The sequence below is a fragment of the Palaemon carinicauda genome, chromosome 14 (assembly GCF_036898095.1).
Source record: "Palaemon carinicauda isolate YSFRI2023 chromosome 14, ASM3689809v2, whole genome shotgun sequence".
NCBI lineage: Eukaryota > Metazoa > Arthropoda > Malacostraca > Decapoda > Palaemonidae > Palaemon > Palaemon carinicauda.
Window position 1 is genome coordinate 34,472,498 of NC_090738.1, and position 25,750 is coordinate 34,498,247.

The window sequence follows — 25,750 nt, forward strand, 5'->3', positions numbered from 1 at the left end:
CAAGCTGGCTGCCTCCCCATGCCGTACCACTGAATGAATACCAGTCCTTCTCTTGAATTTCTCGAACCACCCCCAAGAAGCCTTGAACTCTGGGGGTTCCTGCTGGGATGTTCCTTCTCCTGCCCCTTCTTCGGCCTGAGAACGCATGAGATCACCGAAAATGGCGGAGGCCTTCTGGCAAATTGTAGTCTCAGTGATGGCGTCTCCTGAGATCTCTTTGTCTTTGATCTACACAAGAAGCAGCCTCTCCATCTCGTCATGCACGTGGGTTCTCTTGTTGGAGAAAATAGTGACGCCCTTAGAAGGTGTCGCTGCTTTGATGGCCGCCTTCTGCTTCAGGATGGTGCCTATCGTAGACGGATTCCGGCCATACTCCTTGGCGATCACACTTAAATGCATGCCAGACTGGTACTTTTTCACGATTTCGAGTTTCGTCTCCATCGAGAGCATCGTCTTCTTCTTCTTTCCTTCGGCAACATTCTTGGGACCCATGGCTACAGTATTAAGCTCAATAATACACTACGTACATTATATACTATGTAGTAAACACTAATACAGTACAGTACACAGTAAAGAATGTTTAATAACGATAACACGTGGTGTGCGAATGTATTTAACACTACGTCAAACAAGTGAAAGCACACGAAGTCAATGTTAACGATACCGCAGTCGGAACGAAAATAGAGAGAGGGAGATGAACGCCCATGCGTAAGCAAGGTGGGATAGTTGCCGACCAATAGGAAAGCAGGATCTTATGGCGGCAGCTACCATCTGAGTAGGGAGATAACCAATGGGTGAGCGGGAGGCTGTAAGTGAGTTTACCCAAGTTCAATGTCTGGCGGCGGGCGCTTTTTAAAATTACTCTCAGCGACAAATTGGGATCTTGTAAGCTTTTCGTATCCTGAAAATTTTTTAGTATACTGGGACATAAAAATCTTCGTATCGCTTTTCGTACCCTGAATTTTTATAAGCAGAAACTTTCGTATCCAGAGGTATCACTTTTCTATTTTTCCTTGTTTCCTTGCCTCACTGGGCTATTTTCCCTGTTGGAGCCCCTGGGCTTATAGCATCCTGCTTTTCCAACTATGGTTGTAGCTTAGCATTTAATAATAATAATAATAATAATAATAGTGAACTGATTTCTGCGTGAGTATTAAGTGCAACCAAAAAGTATCAAAATTCCCATGGTAAGTGCCGTGGTGGTCCTATTACTCTACCGAAATACTAGCCCATGGTGCTAACACGCATAGCAAAATATAGTATGCTTGCCAGAACATTGGAGCAATGAGATAATGTTTAACCGCAAGAGAAGCCAGCATACGACAGAGCAAAAACCAATAAATCATTCGCTCGGTTAAATAGGCCTAACAAGGTATTTGTAATATGATGCAGACTGCTAAGAACGATTCAACTCCATAGAAAATGGGATGGAAAATCACATCTTCTATGCATCGAGAAGTCTGGCAAACAAAAAGCACTCTTTTTCTTTTTACCATATTTCATTACTACTTTTCAATTTTGATTACGGTAACTTTTTTTATTATGATGACTGGTTCGTTTAGATTAGACAGCTCTTATTTCATCTATTTTCAGTATTCTCCCACCAAAAAACACTGATTTCCCACTACGGAACCCAATTATTGTAGTTATTTAGGGAGGCCTTGTATCTCTAAATCTAATTATTTGCAGCAGAAATAAAAGACAAATTTGTTGAAAACATGCTATTCAAGCCAGAAATGTATATTTTCACATTGGATATCCGAGTTTGGCTGAAACTGTATTATACCGAAAACTGTGATTGGCTCTGCTAAATTAGCCTATTTCTGTACAAAGTGGCAAAGTATTGTAAATTGGTGATAAATTTCATGTAATTTGCTTCAATATTTCGGGCTAAGCTTTGTTATTGCAATACTATTCATAATATGCTGTAATATTTAGTACTGTACATGTAGGCTAGCAAATAGGCCTACAGGGTTGAGAGGGTGAAGCTCCCTTGGTAAGTAAGGATTCGACCCTCATAAGATAGGTTAGGCAAATGTGATCAGGTTACAATGCATCCATGTAGGTCACTCCTGCAGGATAGAGAACCGGAGATTTCAGGAGAATTGAATAACACCGGTAGGTAAGGACCCAAACCTAGGTTAGGTTACTGACAATCCAAGAAAAGTTTATTGCAATCAGTTTGGGTTTCCCGCCCCCCCCCTCCCAAAAAAAAATAAATAAAAAAAGACATTTCTCATTGTCCATCTTCCCAACCCTAATGTAGAATAAAGGCGGTTTATGTGATTCTCGTCTATAACCTTCTTAAGGTGGTTTTCCTCTTATGTATAATAATGCAAAATCATTGTTTATTTTGATGGGTTTAATGTTCAAAGACACAATAGATCTAAAAAACTTCCATGTTGAATTACCCATAGGCTATAATGACTCTATTTACTTTATTAAGCTATACTGTATGTGTCTAAGTACGCTATGACCCAAATTACTTCAAGAAAGTCCAAAAGTACTTCAAGTTAGATTATAGTTATATCAGGCTTAGGAGCAAATTGTAGTTCACTCATTCATAACAAACAGGGTCATTTAATTTCAATATAAGAAAAATTCTGACACAAGCACATGTTACTTAAAAGATTACTTGGTAAAACTCCTATGACGGTAAAACTAGGCCTATGTCATGATAAGGCATAAAGAAAGACTTCTTTACGTAGGCGTCCATAATTGGGTTCGGGGAATGCATTTGGCAAGGTAATTGCAATTACATGTATTTTCACATAAATCACCAGTATTAAGACTTTATACACTCAAAATAAATTTATTTAGATTTCTATCTAAATCAGAAAAGCCTAGTAAGGTCATGGTACCCTAGGACTAGCCCATTGCTAACCTTGCAAATTTACAATAATTTTGAGCTTCAACAATCAATTTAGGCCCCAACAGGGTAATTAGTAACTTATAAAGCACTCACAAGTAGGAAAAGTATTCCTTAGTCTTCTTCAGCAACCTAAAGGAGAGGAGATTAATATCAATTCAGTAATTAATTCACATGCAAAGAAATCACTACCGGACGGGAAGACAATTTAATGTCTTATAACTTATGGAATATCGACAGTTGCCAAGCAATCATGGTATGATAACTTTCGATTTTATTCCATAGAAAAAATAGAATAACTCATTAAAATTTTTAATATACCCATTTCCAAATATTTCAAAATCACAATAGATGGGGGAAAAAGGGTAATGATGACTTAAATTTCAATATATTGTTAATTGTTTAGGTCTGGTCACTACCTTATGGCGATACATGTCAACAATAAAAGTTGGCATTTAATTTCTAAGGGAAATAACAACTCCTATCTGTTCAATGGACTAATTAGAATTATTATAATATACTATTTAATTACTAAATGCCGTTACCCTGTCCACACCCGCAAACTTTATTAGTTCGCCAATCCATCGTCTTCTCTGTATTCCCTGTTTTATTTTTTAAATCTCTAGGGACCCATTCTGTTGTTCTTAATGTTCATCTATAGTAGTACACAATCTGCCATTCTCATTATAATGTCCTGCCCATGTCCATTTCTTTTTCTTACATGTTGTTAGAATATCCTCTACTTTAGTTTACTCTAGTGTCCATGTTGCTTTTTTTTTCTAGTTTTTTATTGTCATCACCAGCATAATTCTTTCCCTAGCTCTCTGAGTTGTAACTAGCTTGTATACCGGGGCATTAATAAGTCCCTAAGTTTCTAATGCATAAGTTAAAACTGATAGGGCTATCTGATTAAATATTTTTATCTTTAGAACAGGTAGCATTTTAATTTTCATAATCTCATTTTGTTTTCCAAAAGTTTATTCTTCTATTAATTTCGGTCTCCTGCCCATGGGAAACAATCACCGTCTGTCCCAGGTAAGTATATTCATTAACAAGCTCTAGAGGTTAGTCCATAACTCTTATTTGTTGTGTCTGCATGTTCATTGAACATTATAGTTTTACTCATCTTCATTTTCAGTCCTACATTTCTGCTATCTCTATTCGAATCATCTATCCTCTTTTGTAATTCCTCCCATGATTCACTAAACACAACTATGTCATCTGCCAATCTTAAGTTGTTAAGGCATTTCACGTTAATATTAATTCCTACATTATCCCAATCTAAATTCTTAAAAACTACTTCTAGACATGATGTGAATAATTTACGAAAAATGAGTCTCCCTGTCTAACTCCTTTCTCAGTTGGAATGTTTAACTATCTTTATGTATTTCTAGTATTATTGTATTTCCTGTACAGATATCTCCAAGTGTTCTAACTTAAGACTCATCTATTTCTTGTCTTTGGAAGGCATTCATACTGCTGATGTTTTGACAGAATCAAAAGCTTTCTCATAATCTAAAAATGTCATACATAGGGGTTTGTGATACTCTCTTGAAGTTTCCATTAGCTGATTAATAACATATATATGCATTGCCAGTTGTTGAATACCCACTTCTAAGGCCTTCTGGCTCTCCTAGTTGATAAAAGCCTAGCCATTTTTCTATCCGGCCTAATATTATCTTAGTAAATATCTTATATATTATGGAGAGTAAGCTTATTGGGCGTTAATTTTTCAGGTCTTTTGTGTCTCCCTTTTTGTAAATTAGCATTCTGATAAACTTTTTCCAAGCTGTAGGTATAGAACATGAATCTCTAGAGATTGTTAATAGATATACTTACTTAGGGCAGACAGTATGTGTATTAACTTATGCAACAGAAACTTGGAGCCTTAAATCATAAGCTAGTTTCATCTCAAAGAGCAATGGAAAGAATAATGATGGGGATAACACAAGTACATATGATAAAAATGACAGATTATATATATATATATATATATATATATATATATATATATATATATATATATATATATATATATATATATATATATATATAATCTTCACCTAGATTAAGCTAAGTCTGTGTCAGGCCACTGATTTAAATAATAAACTAATTGACATGAAACATAAAATGACTTTATTTTAGGCTTCAAACATTTAGATATGCATCTAGGAGAATAACGAAACTGAACATATACTATCTTTAAAGTAAAAAGAATATGAATATTTTAGTTATATTGACTTGTATGACTGAAATCAAGTATAAAATATATGAATTAATAAGTATCCGCATATAAATCAGAGATTAGTTCAAAGCATAAAAAATCAATAAATAGTTCTGAAAGTAGGCCTATATTGATGCAAATGACATCTCTCCTGGGAAATATATTTAGTTAGTTTTGGGTAAATAGGCCTACTAAGAACGGCTAAGGAGGACTTCATTCTCTCACCCATATTTCGTAACATTTATGAAGTTGGCGTTAGCGTAAATGCCAAATCTATATTGATCAATATCTATAGGTCAGAAAACGCTATTTTGTAAAGATGCATAAACGCAGAAAACTCTATGAGGTTATTTAAAGTTGTGAATTCTTTGTTAATTATTCTCCTTAGGAGAATAATTAACAAGGAATTCACAACTTTAAATAACCTCATAGACCTTGTTTGTTGTAATTCAGTTTCCAGAAAAGAACTATCTTCAGGGCATTGGTCAGTCATGTGTTGCAAAACATTTGTGTCCAGTATGTTTGAACTTCTATCAAGAGTTTAGCGCTGACACCTCTCTCTCTCTCTCTCTCTCTCTCTCTCTCTCTCTCTCTCTCTCTCTCTCTCTCTCTCTCTCTCTCTCTCTCTCTCTCTCTCTCTCTATATATATATATATATATATATATATGTTCTAAAATCACTGCAATAGCCCTCCTGCTATCCGTTAAAAGAAGAAATAAGTAGGCCTAGTTAGTATCGTGGTTATAACGAAGTGTTGATCTGGATAAAAAGCCACAGGAGTACAAAATTTTCCATTAATGATTTATTAACTCATAACTTATTAAAGATAAAAAAACTAATCTATTTTAATATTATATAGCATTTTAGATCTATCCTTGTTACCTAGGAAATGAAAATAAAGATATACGTTTTCTTTGGACGACTAAATATTTCATGGGTCACTTCAACATATTTTTCTTCTTGATGATATTGTATATAAAATGTTCTGAACGTAGATGTAAACTTGACTTTAATCTAGCTTGCTAACATTAACAATAATAATGATAATAATAATAATAATAATAATGATAACAACAACAACAATAACAAATAGTAATAATAATAATAATAATAATAATAATAATAACATCAATAATAATAATAATAATAATAATAATAATAATAATAATAATAATAATAATAATAATAATAATAATAATAATAATAATAATAATAATAATAATAATAATAACAACAACATCAATAATAATAATAATAATAATAATAATAATAATAATAATAATAATAATAATAATAATAATAATAATAATAATAATAATAATAATAATAATAATAATAATAATAATAGTTCAGTTTATGCTATCTTAGTCTCCCCTTTATTCCCAATATCACCATTGCAACATACCCTTCTAAAGATCCTCATTTGGTCATTTACAATTTTATTATTATTATCATTATTAGCTACAAACCCAGTTGAAAAAGCAAGATGCTATAAGCCCAGGGGCTGCAACAGGGAAAATAGCCCAGTGAGGTAAGGAAACAAGGAAGAAATAAACTATTTTAAGAACTAACAAAATTAAAATAAACATTTCCTATATAAACTATAAAAACTAACAAAACAAGAGGAAGAGAAATAAATAGAATATTGTTCCCGAGTGTACCCTCAAGCAAAAGAACTTTAACCTAATTTACCTTTCATTGTCAGCTATAGTTTATTTATTACATTGAATATTCTTTTGCACAAGGAATATCTTAAATTTAATCTAGAATTCCTGTATGTCTACTGGGGCAACATTTAGAATTTTTAAATTTCAACATGGTGTCTGCCATGAAAATCCGCACTGCAATTTGACAACGAATACATACCTTCAAAAAATTTCAACCATTGGTTGTAACAAGTGTTATTTTCAGGGTAAAATAGAATCTAGACTTGCATAATCTTACAATGTTTGTGATTTTCATGAACGGGATAATGTAAAATGTCTCACACCTTAATAACAATTGATTAAAATGTAAGTAATTTCAATAAACTAGACATATTACGAAGAGAGTTATTAGGGAGTCAAGGGAGAGACAATATGTATAGATAACTTAATATGTCCAACAGTTCATTTGGGTTAACTGTGCGCTTATTAATTTTACTTCTTTTTTTTTTCCTTGTCATTTTCAAACTATTGACCTTGTTCTGATCCATCAAATGGATTCTTGTTTATTTGTCAATTATTTTTGTCTAGCTTATAACTATTTAAAGAAAAATATAGAGAACATTTCCTATCCTAAGTTATGTTATCAAAATTATCAACTTAAATTAGACATACATCTTGGCTCCAACAATTTGAAACCATTTAAGCTATTTTGTTACACGATTTGCTGGCAGCACGATATTTATCAATTTTCTTAGACATTTTAGACGCCTGGCTCTAATAACTCGATGGGTTATTGCACATATCTTTAATGCTATTCTAGGTCTTTGTTTTAGCACAGAACAAAATACTTTTATCATTTGGGTAGCCGTTACACGTTAAGTATTCCAAATTACTACTATAAATAACTGAGTTACAAAAGCTAAAATTACAGCAAGTTTACAACTTTACACAATACCACCAAATTCAGCATTTGGTACAAATTTATTAATCTGTATGGCAGGCCATCAGTTCATGTCTAGATATTTAAGAGTTTGGTCATGTCCTCGGCCAAGAATTGTAAATTCTTTAGTGTTATGCCAGTACAGAAGAAATGTTATCAATAGCTCCAATGAAAGAATACCGACCATTCAAGTGACCAAACAGTTATGGACCGTATTTAGACCTTTTTACTCTAGTGAATTAATGATACAAAACAAGTTGCAAATGTTATCGCCCATTGTCATATCATCTCGAGGTAGAAAATCAAGAAAAACGAAGAGTGGAAAAGATGTGGTAAGAAAAATGGTGTGACTGGATAACTTTAATCGCTCGACTTTCAGAGGTGTTGAAGCAAGTTGATGAGGGTAGCACAACTTTGCCTATGCACCGTTCAAAGATACTTGGATAGGTAAAATTATAGATGCGGACAAGGCAACATTTGGAGCCTTTGTATATCAGCGGCCAGTTCCTCCCTCACACGTTTAATAAAAATGGACATCAACTAGCCTAAACTTTCCCCCCTAACCTAACCTACAAGCTGTGTCCTTACCTACTTACCTGACGGGGGGGGGCTAACGACCCCCCTTACACTGCCGTATACAAGGTTAGACATAATAATACATACAGGTGGCCGCTATCATACATACACCCCATAGTTTTTTCCTATTGTAAATGTGCAGAAATACATCGTAATTATGTTAACCCTTCTACCCCCAAAGGACGTACTGGTACATTTCACAAAAGCCATCCCTTTACCCCCATGGACGTACCAGTACGTCCTTGCAAAAAAATGCTATACAAATTTTTGTTTTCATATTTTTGATAATTTTTTGAGAAAATTCAGACATTTTCCAAGAGAATGAGACCAACCTGACCTCTCTATGACAAAAATTAAGGCTGTTAGAGCAATTTTAAAAAAATATACTGCAAAATGTGCTGGAAAAAAAATAACCCCCTGGGGGTTAAGGGTTGGAAATTTCCAAATAGCCTGGGGGTAAAAGGGTTAACTGTTAAGTAAGTTTTGGATTGCAAAAGGGCAATGCCCTTGATTAGTAACTCAATCACTACCTGGCTTTGGGTTAAGGGAAACAAGGAGGCTTTGATGTTTAAAAATGGTGCTCAGGTAAAGATCTATTGGAGCTCACCTCAATGAGTAAGGAGGCTATGTCCTAGGTTAGGTATGAAAGAAACTTGAGGCTCTAGTGTTTACAAGCGACGGCCCAGTGGCGACGATTTACCAGAATCATGTAAACCAACTTCGTTACAATTGCCCAAACTACCCAAACTATTTGGACTAATGAAAAACCCAGAAGTGAGATGAAACTAAAGTGATTGCAATAGTTGAGAAAAATAGATGGAAATACTATGATATTCTAATTTATCTCCAACATGGAGTTTCCTATAAGAAGTGGTTGTGTTTGGGTTCAGATTTAAATTTTTCTTAGAGGCCACACATAAATATATGATCAGTACCCAAGCACCCTTTTCACCTAAGCTAAGGATCAAGGAGGACCAGAAAATAGCTGTGTGACTCGGCAGGGAGATCAGTGGGCTCATATGGACAGTAGGGTTGTGGACACAAAAACTCAGGGCCCACAGATTATGAGTCTTTTGTCTCCACAATTTTTTTTTTTTTTTTTTTTCATAGGTAACATGAAAGGAAAATGAGAAATAGCTTATGTGTTTCCTGATAGTATTATGAAGATCACCATTGTGTTATGAGTCCATTGTTGTTGTACAAGAGTTGATAGTCACGTCATGCATGCCCTATTTGTTAGAAGTTGCATCTTTCCTCAAGTACACAAATATATTCATATTTCAGCCAAATTTTACTAAATTCTGTAAAACTAAACATTGGCTGCTGTGTGTGTAAGAAGTGCTTGTGAGGAGAACAATTATTTTAAAACTAAATAAGACCTGAAACTTCTCTGTATCCATTAAGATATTTTCAGTTTTACTGATAAATGGCTACCCTTGGCTATAATGTATTTATTATACTGTGAATACCAAAAGTTTATTGGAGACAGACTTGCTACAAAAACATGTTAACCTGTGCAATTATGAAAAGAGGAGACAGGGCTTGACCCCTTTGCTCTGTAGGACATGTGTAAGGTTCACTTGGAATGAATATCTTGAGTTTTCTGTGACTTAAGGCATAATTTGACAGGTTAGGTTGGTGTGTCTGTGGACTCACTTGGTTAGGTATGGACCCAGAATACTAGACAAAGTTAGGTTAGAATGCATCCTTGTATTTTCTATGGCTTATGGCACTCTAAGTCAGATTAGGGTTGCAGCCCAGTTTGGTAAGGACCTGTCTTTTCGAGTTTTGTTAGGTCGGAATGGATCACTGTAATTACCTTTGCTATAATTTTGTTTTATGTTTTATGTAGTAGGTTGGCCAGGGCACCAGCCACCCATTGAGGTACTACTGCTAGAAAGTTATGGGGTCCTTTGACTGGCCAGACAGTACTACTTAGGACCCTTCTTTCTGGTTACGGTTCTTTCCCTTTGCCTACACAGACACCGAATAGTCTGGCCTATTCTTTACAGATTCTCCTCTGTCCTCATACAATTAACAACACTGAGATTGCCAAACAATTCTTCTTCACCCAAGGGGTTAACTACTGCACTCTAATTGTTCAATGGCTACTTTCCTCTTGTTCAGGGTAGAAGAGACTCTTCAGCTATGGTAAGCAGCTCTTCTAGGAGAAGGACACTCCAAAATCAAACCATTGTTCTCTAGTCTTGGTTAGTGCCATAGCCTCTGTATCATGGTCTTCCATTGTCTTGGGTTATAGTTCTCTGGGTTGAGGGTACACTCGGGCACACTGTTCTATCTAGTTTCTCTTCCTCTTGTTTTGTTATAGTTTATATAGGAAATATTTATTTTAATGTCGTTACTATTCTTAAAATATTTTATTTTTCCTTATTTCCTTTCCTCACTGGGCTATTTTCCCTGTTGGAGCCCCTGGGCTTATAGCATGCTGCTTTTCCAACTAGGGTTGTAGCTTAGCATTCAATAATAATAATAATAATAATAATTTGCAGTATTGTTATTTGAGACACAATTGAACTGTATTATTTTTCAAACTGGTTATAGAAAAGTTTATTCATATCTGTCCTGGTTGACTGGTGTAATATACTAGATTAGTTGTTTGCTATTACAGTACTAACAAAGGGAGTAAAGCAGGCTAATTTATCACTTTGCACCAATAAGACAGGTCCATTACACCCAATGGAGTTAATATGCCAGGTTCAATAGGTGTGTCAAGCCATACTGTTAACGTACAGTACAGATTATCAAATATAAAATAGTAAACTTTAGTTATAAAAGATTACTATTTTGACTATCATTGTTGTATTTTCAACAGCCATTTTTTACGAAAGGTGAAAGAGAGAAGTGGGAGAAATTTGAAAATATCCAGGAACTTAACTGTGAAAACTTCATATGTGACAAAAAAAAATGTAATGCACAAGCAATATTGTTTTGCACATATGCAGTATTAACCTGTGAGTTAGTTAAGAATGTCTAAAGAGATTATGGAAGTTATTTAAGACATAAAATTTCCATATTAGTAGAAGATAGTTTTTTTATTATATATTATAGGTAGAAGGTTGGCCAGGTCACTAGCCGCCCGTTGAGATACTACCGCTAGAGAGTTATAGGGTCCTTTGACTGACCAGACAGTACTACATTGAATCCTTCTCTCTGGTTACGGTTCTTTCCCTTTGCCTACACATACACCGAATAGTCTGGCCTATCCTTTACATATTCTCCTCTGTCCTCATACAACTGACAACACTGTAATTATCAAACAATTCTTCTTCACCCAAGGGGTTAACTACTACACTGTACTTGTTCAGTGGCTACTCTCCTCTTGGTAAGGGTAGAAGAGACTCATTAGCTATGGTAAGCAGCTCTTCTGGGAGAAGGACACTCCAAAATCAAACCATTGTTCTGTAGTCTTGTGTAGTGTCATAGCATCCGTACCATGGTCTTTCACTGTCTTGGGTTAGAGTTCTCTTGCTTGACGGTATACTCGGGCACACTATTCTATCTAATTTATCTTCCTCTTGTTTTGTTAAAGTATTTATGGTTTATTTAGGAAATATTTATTTCAATGTTGTTACTGCTCTTGAAGTATTTTTTTCCCCTTGTTTCCTTTCCTCACTGGGCTATTTTCCTTGTTGGGGTCCATGGGCTTATAGCATCCTGCTTTTCCAACTAGGGTTATAGCTTAGCAATTAATAATAATAATAATGATAATACAGTATTCTTTTATTAGGCATACAATTGGTTTTACTATGTCTCAGAAAGTTTATTCTTCTGCCTCTTTAGCATTGGGGTAATTTTGGAAAATGTTCTATAAAGGTGTCAGACACAATTAAGATGTTGGAGGAAATGAAGGCATAGAAAGTTTGACTTAATAAAGCATCACAATAACTGATCTTTATCCAAGTTATTTTTATTTTTTTTCTGTGAAAATTAAGCCTTTACAGTACCTCTAACAAGGGGTGATTCTGGAGAGAAGACAAGGCACTGCTCATTCTACACTTATACTTTAATTGTAACATTTTTATTAAACCCTCATGTAGAAGATTTACATAACATTTTCTGCGTTTGTTCCTACTTTAATACAAACCATTTGTTCTTTACTTATAGGAGATGGAGTACACCAACGGCTGGAATACGGCAGTTAAAACTTTTTCATCCCAGACAGGAAGAACATCATAGTGGGGAATGGTCTTTGAGTCCTCAGATAGCGACAAGGGTAATGACTTTGTAGGGTTCTCCAAACATCGACCTTCTTGCCACCTCTCCCAACACAGAGCTTCCTGTGTACAGTACTGCTCTCCAGTCCCAGATCTTGCAGTGGCATTCCAAGATGCTTTTCAACATCTGTGGGATGGGTTAGACATCTAAGCTTTTCCACATTTCTTCCTTATGAGAAGAGTTCTCAAGAGGGTGATAGAAAGACCAAATATTTCTATGACCCTAGTGGCCCCGATGTGTCCACACCAGAAGTGGTTTGCATATCTTCTACATCTTCTAGTGGAGATCCCAAGGGAGGTCCCATTCCTTCCACATTTTCTGAAGCAGCCTCACGCCAGGATTTTCCACAACTTGGTACAATCCTTGCGGCTTCACGACTGGAGGTTATCCAGCATATCTCTAAGAGAGGCATTTACCAAGCCAAGTATGATATCTTTTGTGGTTGGTGTTATTGGAGGGGTGTCCATCCACTCGAAGTCACTCTTCCTGTAATCACAAACTTTTTGTTTTACCTGTGAGGAGGAAATCTTTTCTGTTTCTGTGGTAAAAGGTTATCGCTCAGCCTTGAGCCAAGTCTTTAGACTTAACAGGGTAGATGTTTCTTCTTCAGAGATTTTTTTCTTATGCGGAGCTTTGAGCAGTCTTGCCCTCCAGTCGAGATTAGTCCTCCAACTTGGAACGTAGTCAAGCTTCTAAGCTCATTGAAGAGGTCCCCTTATGAACCTCCCAGGAACGCATCAGACAGGGATCTTACCCTGAAGACGGTGTCCCTTCACACCTTGGCATCTGCCAAATGGGTAAGTGAACTGCATGGGCTATCCTTCAGCATTACTCATTCATAGGGGTGGTGGGAGGTCTCTCGGAGCTTAGTCTCTGAGTTCATTGCTAATACCCAGAATCCTGCTTCTTTAGACTTCAAGTTTTCTTCATTACGGGTAAATAGTCATTGTTTGGTAACCAATAATACTGATTAGCTCCCACTGTGCCCTGTTAGATCATTGAGAAGCTAACTTTAACGTACCATGGTAGCCATACCTCACCTGCAGAACTTGTTTGTTAACACTGGGAAGACTAAGAAGACAGTCCCAAAGAACACCATCTCCTGGTTGAGGGAAGTTATTTCCTGATCCTAGGAATGTTTGCATCAAGGCCCGCGATGTCGGAGGCATTATGGCCTCCTTGGCTTACAAGAGAGATTTCTCTGTGTCACAGGTTCTTAGTGCAGGGGTCTGGAAGAGATAGACTACCTTCATAGCCCATTGCCTAAAGGATGAAATTCACAGGACTATGGACACATTTACTCTGGGTCCTGTAGTAGCTGCTCAGGAGGTGGTTTAGCTTCCTCGGCACGTTAACAGGCTAAGTATCTACAGATTGAGGGCTGAGGTTACGGTTTATTGTTGGATGAAAGTGAAAAATGATTGGCATTGTTTTCCTTTCAGTCTTCCCGTCCCTTTGGGTACAGTATTGTAACTCTCGCCAGCTGGACTTAATCTCAGATAGGTAAGTACATTTGGCTTTCAGCTACAGGTTGTATGAACACCCTACATTCCTAGAGTCTGTTCCCCACATTTGTTACAAGAGAAATTATGATGAACCAAGAAAACATATTACTTTTTTTGTTAGAAAATGCAGTTTAGCTTTGACTTCAGCACAGTGAAGTACAGGTTGGATTTCTCCTCACCTCTACCTTGTGTGGGCCGTAATTACCATCAGCCATCTCTTGGTTCACGAGGTGTAGGAACCCAAGCCATGGCATTCAGTGCAAAGCCTGAGATTCCCAGGTTGGTTTTCCAGCCAGTTAGAACAGGGACTTCCACCCTCCTAAGGATTAGTTTTCTATGGTAAAGAATGATTGTTTGCATTAGTATAGGAACAAATGGTAATTTTTCAATATTAATCTTACCCGATGATCATGTAGCTGTCAACTCTGTTGCCCGACAGAAATCTAAGGTCGGGATACGCCAGCGATCGCTATACAGGTGGGGGTGCTCACAACAGCGCCATCTGTCGAGCAGGTACTCAGGTACTTCTTGTCAACAAGAACTCAATTTTTCCTCTGTCGTGCCACCGGCAAGACCTACTTGGATACGCTGTTGATTCTGGAGTTGTTTTTCACGATTTTGGTGATGTATTCGCTCTAGATTTTAGCCTTCGCTATTCAGGAACCTTTATCATTAGCTTATCAAGCTTTTTGATTAAATTTGGATTAATTGTTGACGAACTTTGCTAGATTTTGGAATTCCCCCTTGACTATTTCTACAATTCAAGATGTCTGACCAGTCTCAAGTCCCTAAGTACAGGCAGTGTAGCGTTAGGGCTTGTTCTAGGCGTCTTCCGAAGGCCTCCATAGATCCTCACACCATTTGTTCCAATTGTAGGGGTAAATCCTGTCAATTGGAAGATCGATGTGAGGAGTGTGCTGGGCTTTCGGAATTCGATTTTAACGAATTCCTTAAAAATGCACGTAGGCTAGAGAAGGATAGGATCAGGAGGAGTTCTTCTCGCTCTTTTGATTTTTCCTCTCCCCATGCCCCTCAACCTATTCCTTCCCCTGTAGTGGTGACTCCCGACCCTGCTACTAGTGCTCAACCCTCCATGGCGGACATGATGCGTGCCATTCAGGCTCTTGGTGACAGAGTGGAGTCATTAGCTAATGACCGGAATCAACTTTTGGCAGATGTCAAAGAGTTGAAAGCGCAAAGTGCAGTGGGAAGTGTAGTGAGTGCAAGTGAAGTGAAAAGTGTCAGTGTCAGTGTTGCGCATGAGGGTACATCTATTCGTGCCAGTCGTCCTCCCAGTCCGGGACCTCTTGCAAGCTCCCAAGCCCAGGGGAGAAGCAATGTCGAAGGACCAAAGGGTTCGGCAGGCCTTGATCAGCGTACGGATGTACCCTCAGTGGTTGCGGATGCATCTGTCAGAGATCGTCCCATCCACAAACAGACGAATGAGCCCTATCATTCCTCGTCTGTGGAAGAAGTTTCGAGGAAGAAACGTTGGACCAAGGTCTCACGACCTCTCAAGCGTAAGGTCCCTTCCGAGCGAGTCCAACGACCCAGGTGTAGCCACTGGGTCAGTTCGGACTCGCCGCAGTCTTCCGAAGACTGCACACCTCCCAAGAGAGGTAGAGTGGTTCCGCAGCAGGCAACTACTCCGTCTGTTGCCGCACCAACCACGGTAGATCCTAAGTGGTCCATGCTGCAGACTATGCAGTCTCAGCTTGCTTCCTTTATGCAGGAGTATCGTGCTGAGAAGGTTGACAATGCACCAGTTAACCTACAACCTGCCACGGTTGTGCGCTCAGCAGATACTGCGGCTGCCTGCTCCCACACTCCACCTGTGAGAGCTCCACCACCGATGCGCAGTCCACCCTGCCAGCCGCATGTTCATGCTGCACCCTCCGTTGACATGCGTGAGCTACTGCATCAGCAGTGGGAAGGTGCTGTCGAGCTGCCGTGTTTTGACACTATGCGGCATGCTCCGCAACCCATGCGGCATGCTCCGCAACCCACGGCAGTCCCTCCCACGCACCAGCACTCTGCTTTTGTTGTTGCCAGCTCGCAGACTGACCAGCAGCGGCATGATGTTGGATCCGCAGCAGCTACGCATGCACCCGTGCTGCCGGATTCAGCCGTTCAGCTTTCTGCTCCACCTTTGCCACTTCCTACTCAGCTTTCGGATGATGGAGTATCCGATGACGAAGCTGCGCATTTGGACGATCCGCACTCCGACTTAGAAGAGCCCAAGTCTACGCCTCCCTCCTTAGACTTTCGGAAAGTCCTTGCCTTGTTCAGGGACTTGTATCCGGAACAGTTTGTGTCTGCAACCCCTCGCTCTCCTCCCTCCGAGTTTGCTCTGGGCATGCAGTCAGCAGCTCCTGCCTTCACCAAACTTGTACTCGCACGCTCATCCAAGAGAGCTTTGAGGGTTATGGGAGAGTGGTTGCAGTCCAAGAAGCAACTGGGAAAGACTGCTTTCATCTTTCCGCCTACCAAGCTTGCTTCCAAATCTAGCGTCTGGTATGCCACGGGAGAGGAACCCGGCTTGGGAGTTCCTGCCTCTGCCCAGGGCGACTTCTCAAGTCTGGTTGACTCTCCCCGCAGGTTGGCTATGAGACGATCTAAGATTTGCTGGTCCTTTTCTGACATGGATCATCTGTTGAAGGGAGTCTTTCGTGCTTTTGAGATCTTCAACTTCCTCGATTGGTGTTTGGGAGCGTTAAGCAGAAAGACTTCCCCTTCGGATAAGGACTCTGCCATGCTTATCATGTCTAGCATGGACAAAGCCATTCGGGATGGGTCTGGTGAGCTTGCGGCTTCGTACGTGTCGGGAGTGCTTAAGAAGAGAGAACATCTTTGCTCCTTCTTGTCGGCTGGGATCACTCCTTGCCAGAAGTCGGAGTTGTTGTTTGCTCCGCTCTCCAAGTGTCTCTTTCCGGAAGAGCTGATCAAGGGGATGGCTGCCTCGTTGATCCAGAAGGATACCCATGACCTGGTGGCGTCCTCCGCACGTAAGGCTAAAGCTTTACCTTCCGTGCCTAGACCTAGGATGGACACACCAGCGTCTAGGTTCATCCCGCCCTTTCGTGGCAGAACCTCCAGCAGAGGAGGTACCCGTGCCGACAGTCACCGTGGCAAATCGAAGAAGGGTTCCAAGTCCTCAAAAGGCAGTATCTGACTGCCTACCTCTCCAGACAGCAGTGGGAGCCAGGCTCAAGAACTTCTGGCAAGCTTGGGAGAGCAGAGGTGCAGACGCTCAGTCTGTGAAGTTGCTAAGGGAGGGGTACAGGATTCCATTCTGCCGCAGTCCCCCTCTAGCAACGTCTCCCATCAACCTCTCTCCCAACTACAAGGAGAAGGACAAGAGGCTAGCGTTGCAACAAGAGGTGTCGCTCTTGCTACAAAAGGGAGCGGTAGTCATAGTCCGGGACCATCGATCCCCGGGCTTCTACAACCGTCTCTTCCTGGTAGCGAAGAAGACAGGAGGTTGGAGACCGGTGCTGGACGTCAGTGCTCTCAATGCTTTTGTCACCAAGCAGACGTTCACAATGGAGACGACGAAGTCGGTCCTAGCAGCGGTCAGGAAGGAAGACTGGATGGTCTCGTTAGACCTGAAAGACGCGTACTTTCATGTCCCCGTCCATCCAGACTCCCAACCTTTCCTAAGGTTCGTCTTTGGAAAGGTCGTGTACCAATTCCAAGCCCTGTGCTTTGGCCTAAGCATGGCACCTCTTGTGTTTACAAAACTGATGAGGAATATTGCCAAATTCCTTCACTTGGCAGACATCAGAGCCTCCCTCTATTTGGACGACTGGCTTTTAAGAGCTCCGTCAAGTCGTCGCTGTCTGGAGAATCTCAGATGGACTATGGATCTGACCAAGGAATTGGGTCTCCTGGTCAATATAGAGAAGTCCCAACTCGTCCCATCCCAAACCATTGTCTACCTAGGTATGGAGATTCAGAGTCGAGCTTTTCGGGCTTTTCCGTCGGCCCCAAGGATCAGTCAAGCCCTAGAATGCATCCAGAGCATGCTGAGAAGGAACCGATGTTCAGTCAGGCAGTGGATGAGCCTAACAGGGACACTTTCATCGCTGGCCCAGTTCATCGAGTTAGGGAGACTCCACCTCCGCCCCCTTCAGTATCATCTAGCTGCTCACTGGAGAAAGGACATGACGCTAGAAGCGGTCTCAGTGCCTATTTCCGAAGAGATGAGGTCTACACTGACGTGGTGGAAGAACAGCATTCTTCTCAAGGAAGGTCTACCATTGGCTGTTCAGACCCCCGACCACCGTCTCTTCTCGGACGCATCGGACACGGGCTGGGGTGCGACACTGGACGGACAGGAATGCTCGGGCACGTGGAATCAGGAGCAAAGAACACTTCACATCAACTGCAAGGAGCTTTTGGCAGTTCATCTGGCCTTGATAAACTTCAAGTCCCTCCATCTAAGCAAGGTGGTGGAGGTAAACTCCGACAACACCACAGCCTTGGCGTACATCTCCAAGCAGGGAGGGACTCATTCGAGGAAGTTGTTCGAGATCGCAAGGGACCTCCTCATTTGGTCAAAAGATCGAAAGATTTCGCTGGTAACGAGGTTCATTCAGGGCGATATGAATGTCATGGCAGATCGCCTCAGCCGGAAGGGTCAGGTCATCCCCACAGAGTGGACCCTTCACAAGAATGTTTGCAGCAGACTATGGGCCCTGTGGGGTCAGCCCACCATAGATCTATTCGCTACCTCGATGACCAAGAGGCTCCCGATGTATTGTTCTCCGATTCCAGACCCAGCAGCAGTTCACGTGGATGCCTTTCTTCTGGATTGGTCCCATCTAGACCTGTATGCGTTCCCTCCGTTCAAGATTGTCAACAGGGTACTACAGAAGTTCGCCTCTCACGAAGGGACACGGTTGACGTTGGTTGCTCCCCTCTGGCCCGCGAGAGAATGGTTCACCGAGGTACTGCAATGGCTAGTGGACGTTCCCAGGACTCTTCCTCTAAGAGTGGACCTTCTGCGTCAGCCGCACGTAAAGAAGGTACACCCAAGCCTCCACGCTCTTCGTCTGACTGCCTTCAGACTATCGAAAGACTCTCAAGAGCTAGAGGCTTTTCGAAGGAGGCAGCCAGAGCGATTGCCAGAGCAAGGAGGACATCCACTCTCAGAGTCTATCAGTCAAAATGGGAAGTCTTCCGAAGCTGGTGCAAGGTGAATGCAGTTTCCTCAACCAATACCTCTGTAACGCAGATAGCTGACTTCCTTTTACATCTAAGGAATGTAAGATCCCTATCAGCTCCTACGATCAAAGGTTACAGAAGCATGTTGGCAGCGGTCTTCCGCCACAGAGGCTTAGATCTTTCCACCAACAAAGATCTACAGGACCTCCTTAAGTCTTTTGAGACCTCAAAGGAGCGTCGGTTGACAACACCAGGCTGGAACCTAGACGTGGTTTTAAGGTTCCTAATGTCAGCAAGATTCGAACCGCTTCAATCAGCCTCTTTTAAGGATCTCACATTAAAGACTCTTTTCCTCGTTTGCTTAGCAACAGCTAAAAGAGTCAGTGAGATTCACGCCTTCAGCAGGAACATAGGTTTTACATCTGAAACGGCTACATGTTCCTTGCAGCTTGGTTTTTTTAGCTAAAAACGAGCTTCCTTCTCGTCCTTGGCCCAAGTCGTTCGAGATCCCAAGCCTGTCCAACTTGGTGGGGAACGAACTAGAGAGAGTACTTTGCCCAGTAAGAGCTCTTAAGTACTATTTAAGACGTACAATGCCATTACGAGGACAATCAGAAGCTTTATGGTGTTCTATCAAGAAACCTGCTTTACCGATGTCTAAGAACGCAGTTTCTTATTACATCAGGCTTTTGATTAGAGAGGCCCATTCTCATCTGAAGGAAGAAGACCTTGCTTTGCTGAAGGTAAGGACACATGAAGTTAGGGCTGTCGCTACTTCAGTGGCCTTCAAACAGAACCGTTCTCTGCAGAGTGTTATGGATGCAACCTATTGGAGAAGCAAGTCAGTGTTCGCATCATTTTACCTCAAAGATGTCCAGTCTCTTTACGAGAACTGCTACACCCTGGGACCATTCGTAGCAGCGAGTGCAGTAGTAGGTGAGGGCTCAACCACTACATTCCCATAATCCCATAACCTTTTTTAATCTTTCTCTTGAAATGCTTTTTATTGTTGTTTTTTGGGTTGTACGGAAGGCTAAGAAGCCTTCCGCATCCTGGTTGATTTGGCGGGTGGTCAAATTCTTTCTTGAGAAGCGCCTAGATTAGAGGTTGTGATGAGGTCCTTTAGTATGGGTTGCAGCCCTTCATACTTCAGCACCTAGGAGTCGCTCAGCATCCTAAGAGGATCACTAGGCTCAGTAAGGAAGACGTACTTAAAAAGGCAGAGTAATGGTTCAAGTCGACTTCCTTACCAGGTACTTATTTATTTTATGTTTGTTATTTTGAATAACTGCTAAAATGAAATACGGGATACTTAGCTTCTTATGTTAACATGTATGCTGGTCTCCACCCACCCCCCTGGGTGTGAATCAGCTACATGATCATCGGGTAAGATTAATATTGAAAAATGTTATTTTCCTTAGTAAAATAAATTTTTGAATATACTTACCCGATGATCATGAATTTAAGGACCCTCCCTTCCTCCCCATAGAGAACCAGTGGACCGAGGAGAAAATTAGTTCTTGTTGACAAGAAGTACCTGAGTACCTGCTCGACAGATGGCGCTGTTGTGTACACCCCCACCTGTATAGCGATCGCTGGCGTATCCCGACCTTAGATTTCTGTCGGGCAACAGAGTTGACAGCTACATGATCATCGGGTAAGTATATTCAAAAATTTATTTTACTAAGGAAATTAACATTTTTTGAAATTATTTTTATTTCTTATTTTTCCTAACTGTACACTTGAGTTCTTTACTCAAACCCTCCTGCCATCATCACTCCCAGAATAACTCCTGGCTGCAATTCAATTGAGGTTAGAGTGAGCACCCTGGGGCTGATAGAGTAACTACCCTGCCAGTTATTTGCACCTTGTTAAAGTTTTAACTGCCGTATTTTCAGCCTTCACAATTATTCCTATAGTAAAAACTTCAAGTTTGTATGATTGAGAAAAATAAAAATTATTTATTAAATTTGTCATTTTTAGGTGCTTGGGAAAAAAGAATATAGTATTTTTTTAAATTTTTAACTTATGAACAGTTAGTTATGCATTCAGTACCCAAATCTTTAATTCCTCACTTTTACAAATACTATCTTGGCATGAGTAACTGGTGCATTCCAGCAATCATGAAATATACTACTGTTTTTTCCTTGTGGAACTGATTAATTGATTGATTTGAAGTTCTCTGGAATCCTGACATTTGTGGAACTGTACTGTACATTACAAATTGTTTTAGATAGCATATATAAATAGGATCTTTCATGCATGCATTTAATCCAGATTGTTTTTTATAAGGTTGGAACTTTTATTAAACTGATATTACAGCTTTCAGATGATGATGACGATGATGACTATGATGACTGGGAGGTAGAAAGTGGCTTAGACTATAAGGACTTCAAAATTAAAGTCTCTTCTTTGAGATTAGATTCCATTTTAAAGTCAGGACTCAAAATGTCTCGCAAGTAAGCTTTTAATATATTTCAATTTGAAAGGATGTAAGATTTTACGTTGAGTACAATATCATTTCAAGTGAATCAGAAAGAAAGTAGGTCTGTAAAGTATTTAATTAGATTACTGAGACTAGTACAGTCACAGAGTCCACAGATTTTTTAGGCCTTTTAGTAGCAGGATTTAATATTGAACTTTAGTTTTAAAATATTATAGTATTTGAGTTTATTGATTCTAAACCAATTTCTTCTCATTAGTTATATCAATACATCAGATTCTTGTAAGGAAAGATTGGTATTATGGCTATATAACTTAATGCAATGAACAGATCTCTTATTTTATCAATGGTTAATGTCCAATAATGCAGGTAAGTCAGTAATGCAGTGCTCTGAACTGAGTGAGAATCTACATGACATTTTGCCATGTCAAAAAAAATTATAATAAAATTTTCTGCTTCGATACTTACCTAATGCACATTTAGATTGCTAAACACTTTGAAGATTGCATCTCAAAGTATATATAATTTTTTGTATTAGGTAAGATCATTAAAATAATTGCATTTCTTCCCTTTTCTGGTCATTATTATTGTTATTATTATTATTATTATTATTATTATTTTTTCAATATTAAACTTAGCCGGTGATTATATAAGCTGCAGCTCTGCTGCCCGACAGAAAAAACTCTACGTTCAAAATACGCCAGCGATCGCTATGCAGGTAGGGGGTGTACATCAACAGCGCCATCTGTCGAGCAGGTACTCAGTACTCAATGTAAACACAGAATCAATTTTCTCTCTGTCGTGCCACCGGCAAGACCTACTAAATTCGCTATTGCTTACTGGATTGGTTTTCACATATTTTGGTGAAGTACACATTTCTAGTTTTGAGCTTTCGCTATGCAGGTGTTTTATCTTCATCTCAAAACTTGAACTCGTTTTGGATAGATTTAATTATGGTGACAAGGAGAGTATGGACTCTCTTTCACTTTTAAATGGCCGACCCTTCCCTTAGACGGAAGTGTGTTTAGGTTTTTAGTAATTTTGCTTAACATATATCTCTCCGCCTTTATTAGGCCTCTTCGATTAACTTTCCATTTATTATAAACATATAAAAATAAATTTTTATGTTTTGTTTATATGCGACCTTTCCTGATAGTAGGCGGTCCTTACTTGGAACCGAAGTTAATCAACGTTGAGCCCGTTATATCGTATTTAGCCTTTAAAGAATTTAAAACTTTTTAAATTTAATGTTTTATGAAAGAATTTCTTTGATAGTCTTCGTACTGTTTTCAAAGATGAACTAACGTTTAGTTTTTTAGACTACGCAGTTGTTGACGTTCAGGACGTTCAACATGCGCTCTATCGTTACGATAGAGAGAGAGTGTATCACGGTTTCACTTTGCAGTAAGAGTAAATCGATTCTGACGTTTTGTTCATTCTTTCTTAGCTTAAATGTTTTAAATTCTAAATTAAAGGAACTTTTTATTTGGAAAACCTTTCAGTTTTTTCCTTTAGTCAAATAACATGTTTTTTTGACGATATATAATTGGGAGGTTGGGCTGTGGCACCCTAGCAGTACCAGCTGAACTCGGCTGAGTCCCTGGTTAGGCTGGAGGAACATAGAGAGTAGAGGTCCCCTTTTTTGTTTTGTTCTTGTTGATGTCGGCTACCCCCCAAAATTGGGGGAAGTGCCTTTGGTATATGGATGGATAATTGGGCTCTTCTCTTAAGTGCGAAATCAAGAGAGAAAGAGAGAGAGAGATAGAGACGGAGGGAGAGAGAGGAGAGAAAACGTTCCGTTCAAGCGGGTAACGTTGTTCTCGAGTTGCTCTCGTCCCTAGTCGCTGTACGGGGAGGAAGGATAAAACGTTTTTAGTTTTTTATTCTCGTCCCCAGGCTATGTGCGGTGAGAGATTGAAAACGTAGTTATATGAACTAGTGTTTAGTCTCTTTCCCAGCCACTGATTTTTTTATCTTATAATATGTTTTCTGTTTTTTGCTGGTATTAATGAGCTTGCATTATACGACTGATTTCGCAATTACTACCTTTTAATGAAGGGTAGATTTGCGTGTTTCAGGTAGAAATCAGTAAAAGTTTCGATTTCAGTGAAATAAGTGCAAAACAGAAAATCGATAAAGTGATATGCGCAAAGTGTTACAGTGTTGCGTCCGAGGTTTCGTCTGTTCGTGCCTGTCGTTCACCTAGTCCGGGACCTCTTGCAAGCTCCCAAGCCCAGGGGAGAAGTAATGTCGAACGACTTATGGGTTCGAGAGGCCTTGATCAACGAACAGACGTTTTCCCTCTGTGGTTTCGGGCGTATCTACCCAAGATCGCCCCACCCACTCTAAGACGAGAGAGCCCGTTTATTCCTCGTCTGCGGAAGAGGTTTCTCGTAAGAAACCATGGACCAAGGTCTCGCGGCTTATTAAGCGCAAGTCGGTCCTTTCCGCGCAAGTCCAACGGCCCAGTTGTAGCCACTGGGTCAGTTCGGACTCGCTGCAGTCTTCCGACGACTGCTCACCTCCTAAGAGAGGCAAAGCGGTACCGCATCAGGCAGTCACACCGTCTGTTGCCGCACCTGCTCCTGTAGACCCTAGTGGTCTTTGCTGCAGACCATGCAGTCTCAGTTAACGTCATTGATGCAGGACTTTCGTGCGGAGAAGGTTGACACTGCACCAACCTCTAGCCTACAACCAACCACGGTTGTGCGTCCTGTGGACGCTGAGGCGACCTTCTCCCGCACTCCAAGAGAGTCCCGCCACCCATGCGTTCCAGTGTACCCTGCCAGCCGCATGTTGACGTTCAGCGACGCACGGAACCTTCCGTTGACGTTCGCGAGGTACAACAACAGTCTAAGTTGTTTTGTTTTGACGCGGTGCGTCAAATTCCGCATTCTAGAGTTGTTTTGACTGCTCAGTCTAGACAGTCAAAGCAGTCTCGAGTGGACACTGTACGTCCTCACACACCTGTTGTGGTTGACAGTTCAGTTGTTGACAGTTCACAGACTGTCAAGCAGTTACATGACGTTGCCTTCTGGTCTGCTACTTATGCACCAGTGAGAGACTCACTGAGGTAACCTAGCTTTTATCGGACAAGGTTCCTGTGGATGAGGAAGTTGCTGTTCTCCCTCATACTGATATTCCCTTGAGGACTCTGTCAGATGGAGAGGAGCCTTAAGCTGCTTAGCCTCCTATGGACTTTAATTAAATCATGATGATTTTTTTAAGGATCTTCGTCCGGATCTTGTAACTGCTGCTCCTCGTTCGCCTAACGTCAGAACTTACACTAGGCCTAGCTACTTCGAAGCCGTTGTTTTTAAGCTAGTGCTCTCTCGCTCTCCTAGAGAGCGTTACGTTGGCTAGGCGACTGGTTTTTGCACCAGGAGGAGTTTTTAGGGATACAGCCTTTGATTTCCCTTCTTTTAAACTGGCTTATAGAGCGAGAGTGATATGACACGAGAGAAGTTCTCGGCTTGGGAGTTCATGCCTCTACCCAGATAGACTTCTCAATTCTGGTAGACTCGCCCTGGCGCCTAGCCAGGAGACGCTCCAAGTTGTTTACAGGTCAACTTCTCAGCTTTTGTCAAGCCTTTGAAGTTTTGCTGTACTATTATGTCACACATAACAAGGCTTTCAGGGATGGTAAACGGTTCCGCCTCAGTCGCTAACCCCGTCTGTTGCCACACCTGCTCCCGTAGACCCTAAATGGACTTTGCTGCAAGCCATGCAGTCCAAGCTTGCGTCCTTGATAGAGGACTTAAATGCGGAGAAGAACCTTCTGGCCAACAACCTTCCAACCGGTCGGTTGTGCGCCCTGTTGACGCTGAGGTAACCTACTCGCGTCTGCCAGTTGAGGTGGTTCCTCCTTCTGGCCAACAACCTTCCAACCGGTCGGTTGTGCGCCCTGTTGACGCTGAGGTAACCTACTCGCGTCTGCCAGTTGAGGTGGTTCCTCCTTCTGGCCAACAACCTTCCAACCGGTCGGTTGTGCACCCTGTTGACGCTGAGGTAACCTACTCGCGTCTGCCAGTTGAGGTGGTTCCTCCACCGATGCGACCCAGTGTGGGTTGCCAGTCGCACGTTGATGTTAAGCGACGCTCAGAGGTGGTTGTTGACGTTCAGGACGTTCAACAACCAGCAGAGG

General features: G+C 40.6%; 1 protein-coding gene across 2 annotated transcripts in view; it reads left to right on the forward strand.

Moving 5' to 3' along the window:
- The first annotated feature begins 7,631 nt into the window (after positions 1 to 7,631).
- The window catches only part of LOC137653160 (mitochondrial transcription rescue factor 1), a 43,717-nt gene continuing 25,598 nt past the window's right edge, over positions 7,632 to 25,750 (forward strand). The window contains exons 1-2 of one of the 2 annotated variants that reach the window (XM_068386536.1): positions 7,632 to 8,012; positions 21,486 to 21,622. In XM_068386536.1, the coding sequence (XP_068242637.1) occupies positions 7,734 to 8,012; positions 21,486 to 21,622 (416 nt within the window). In that variant the 5' untranslated portion in view covers positions 7,632 to 7,733. The remainder of the gene's footprint in view (positions 8,013 to 21,485; positions 21,623 to 25,750) is intronic. The other variant, XM_068386535.1, reaches the window with a different exon arrangement.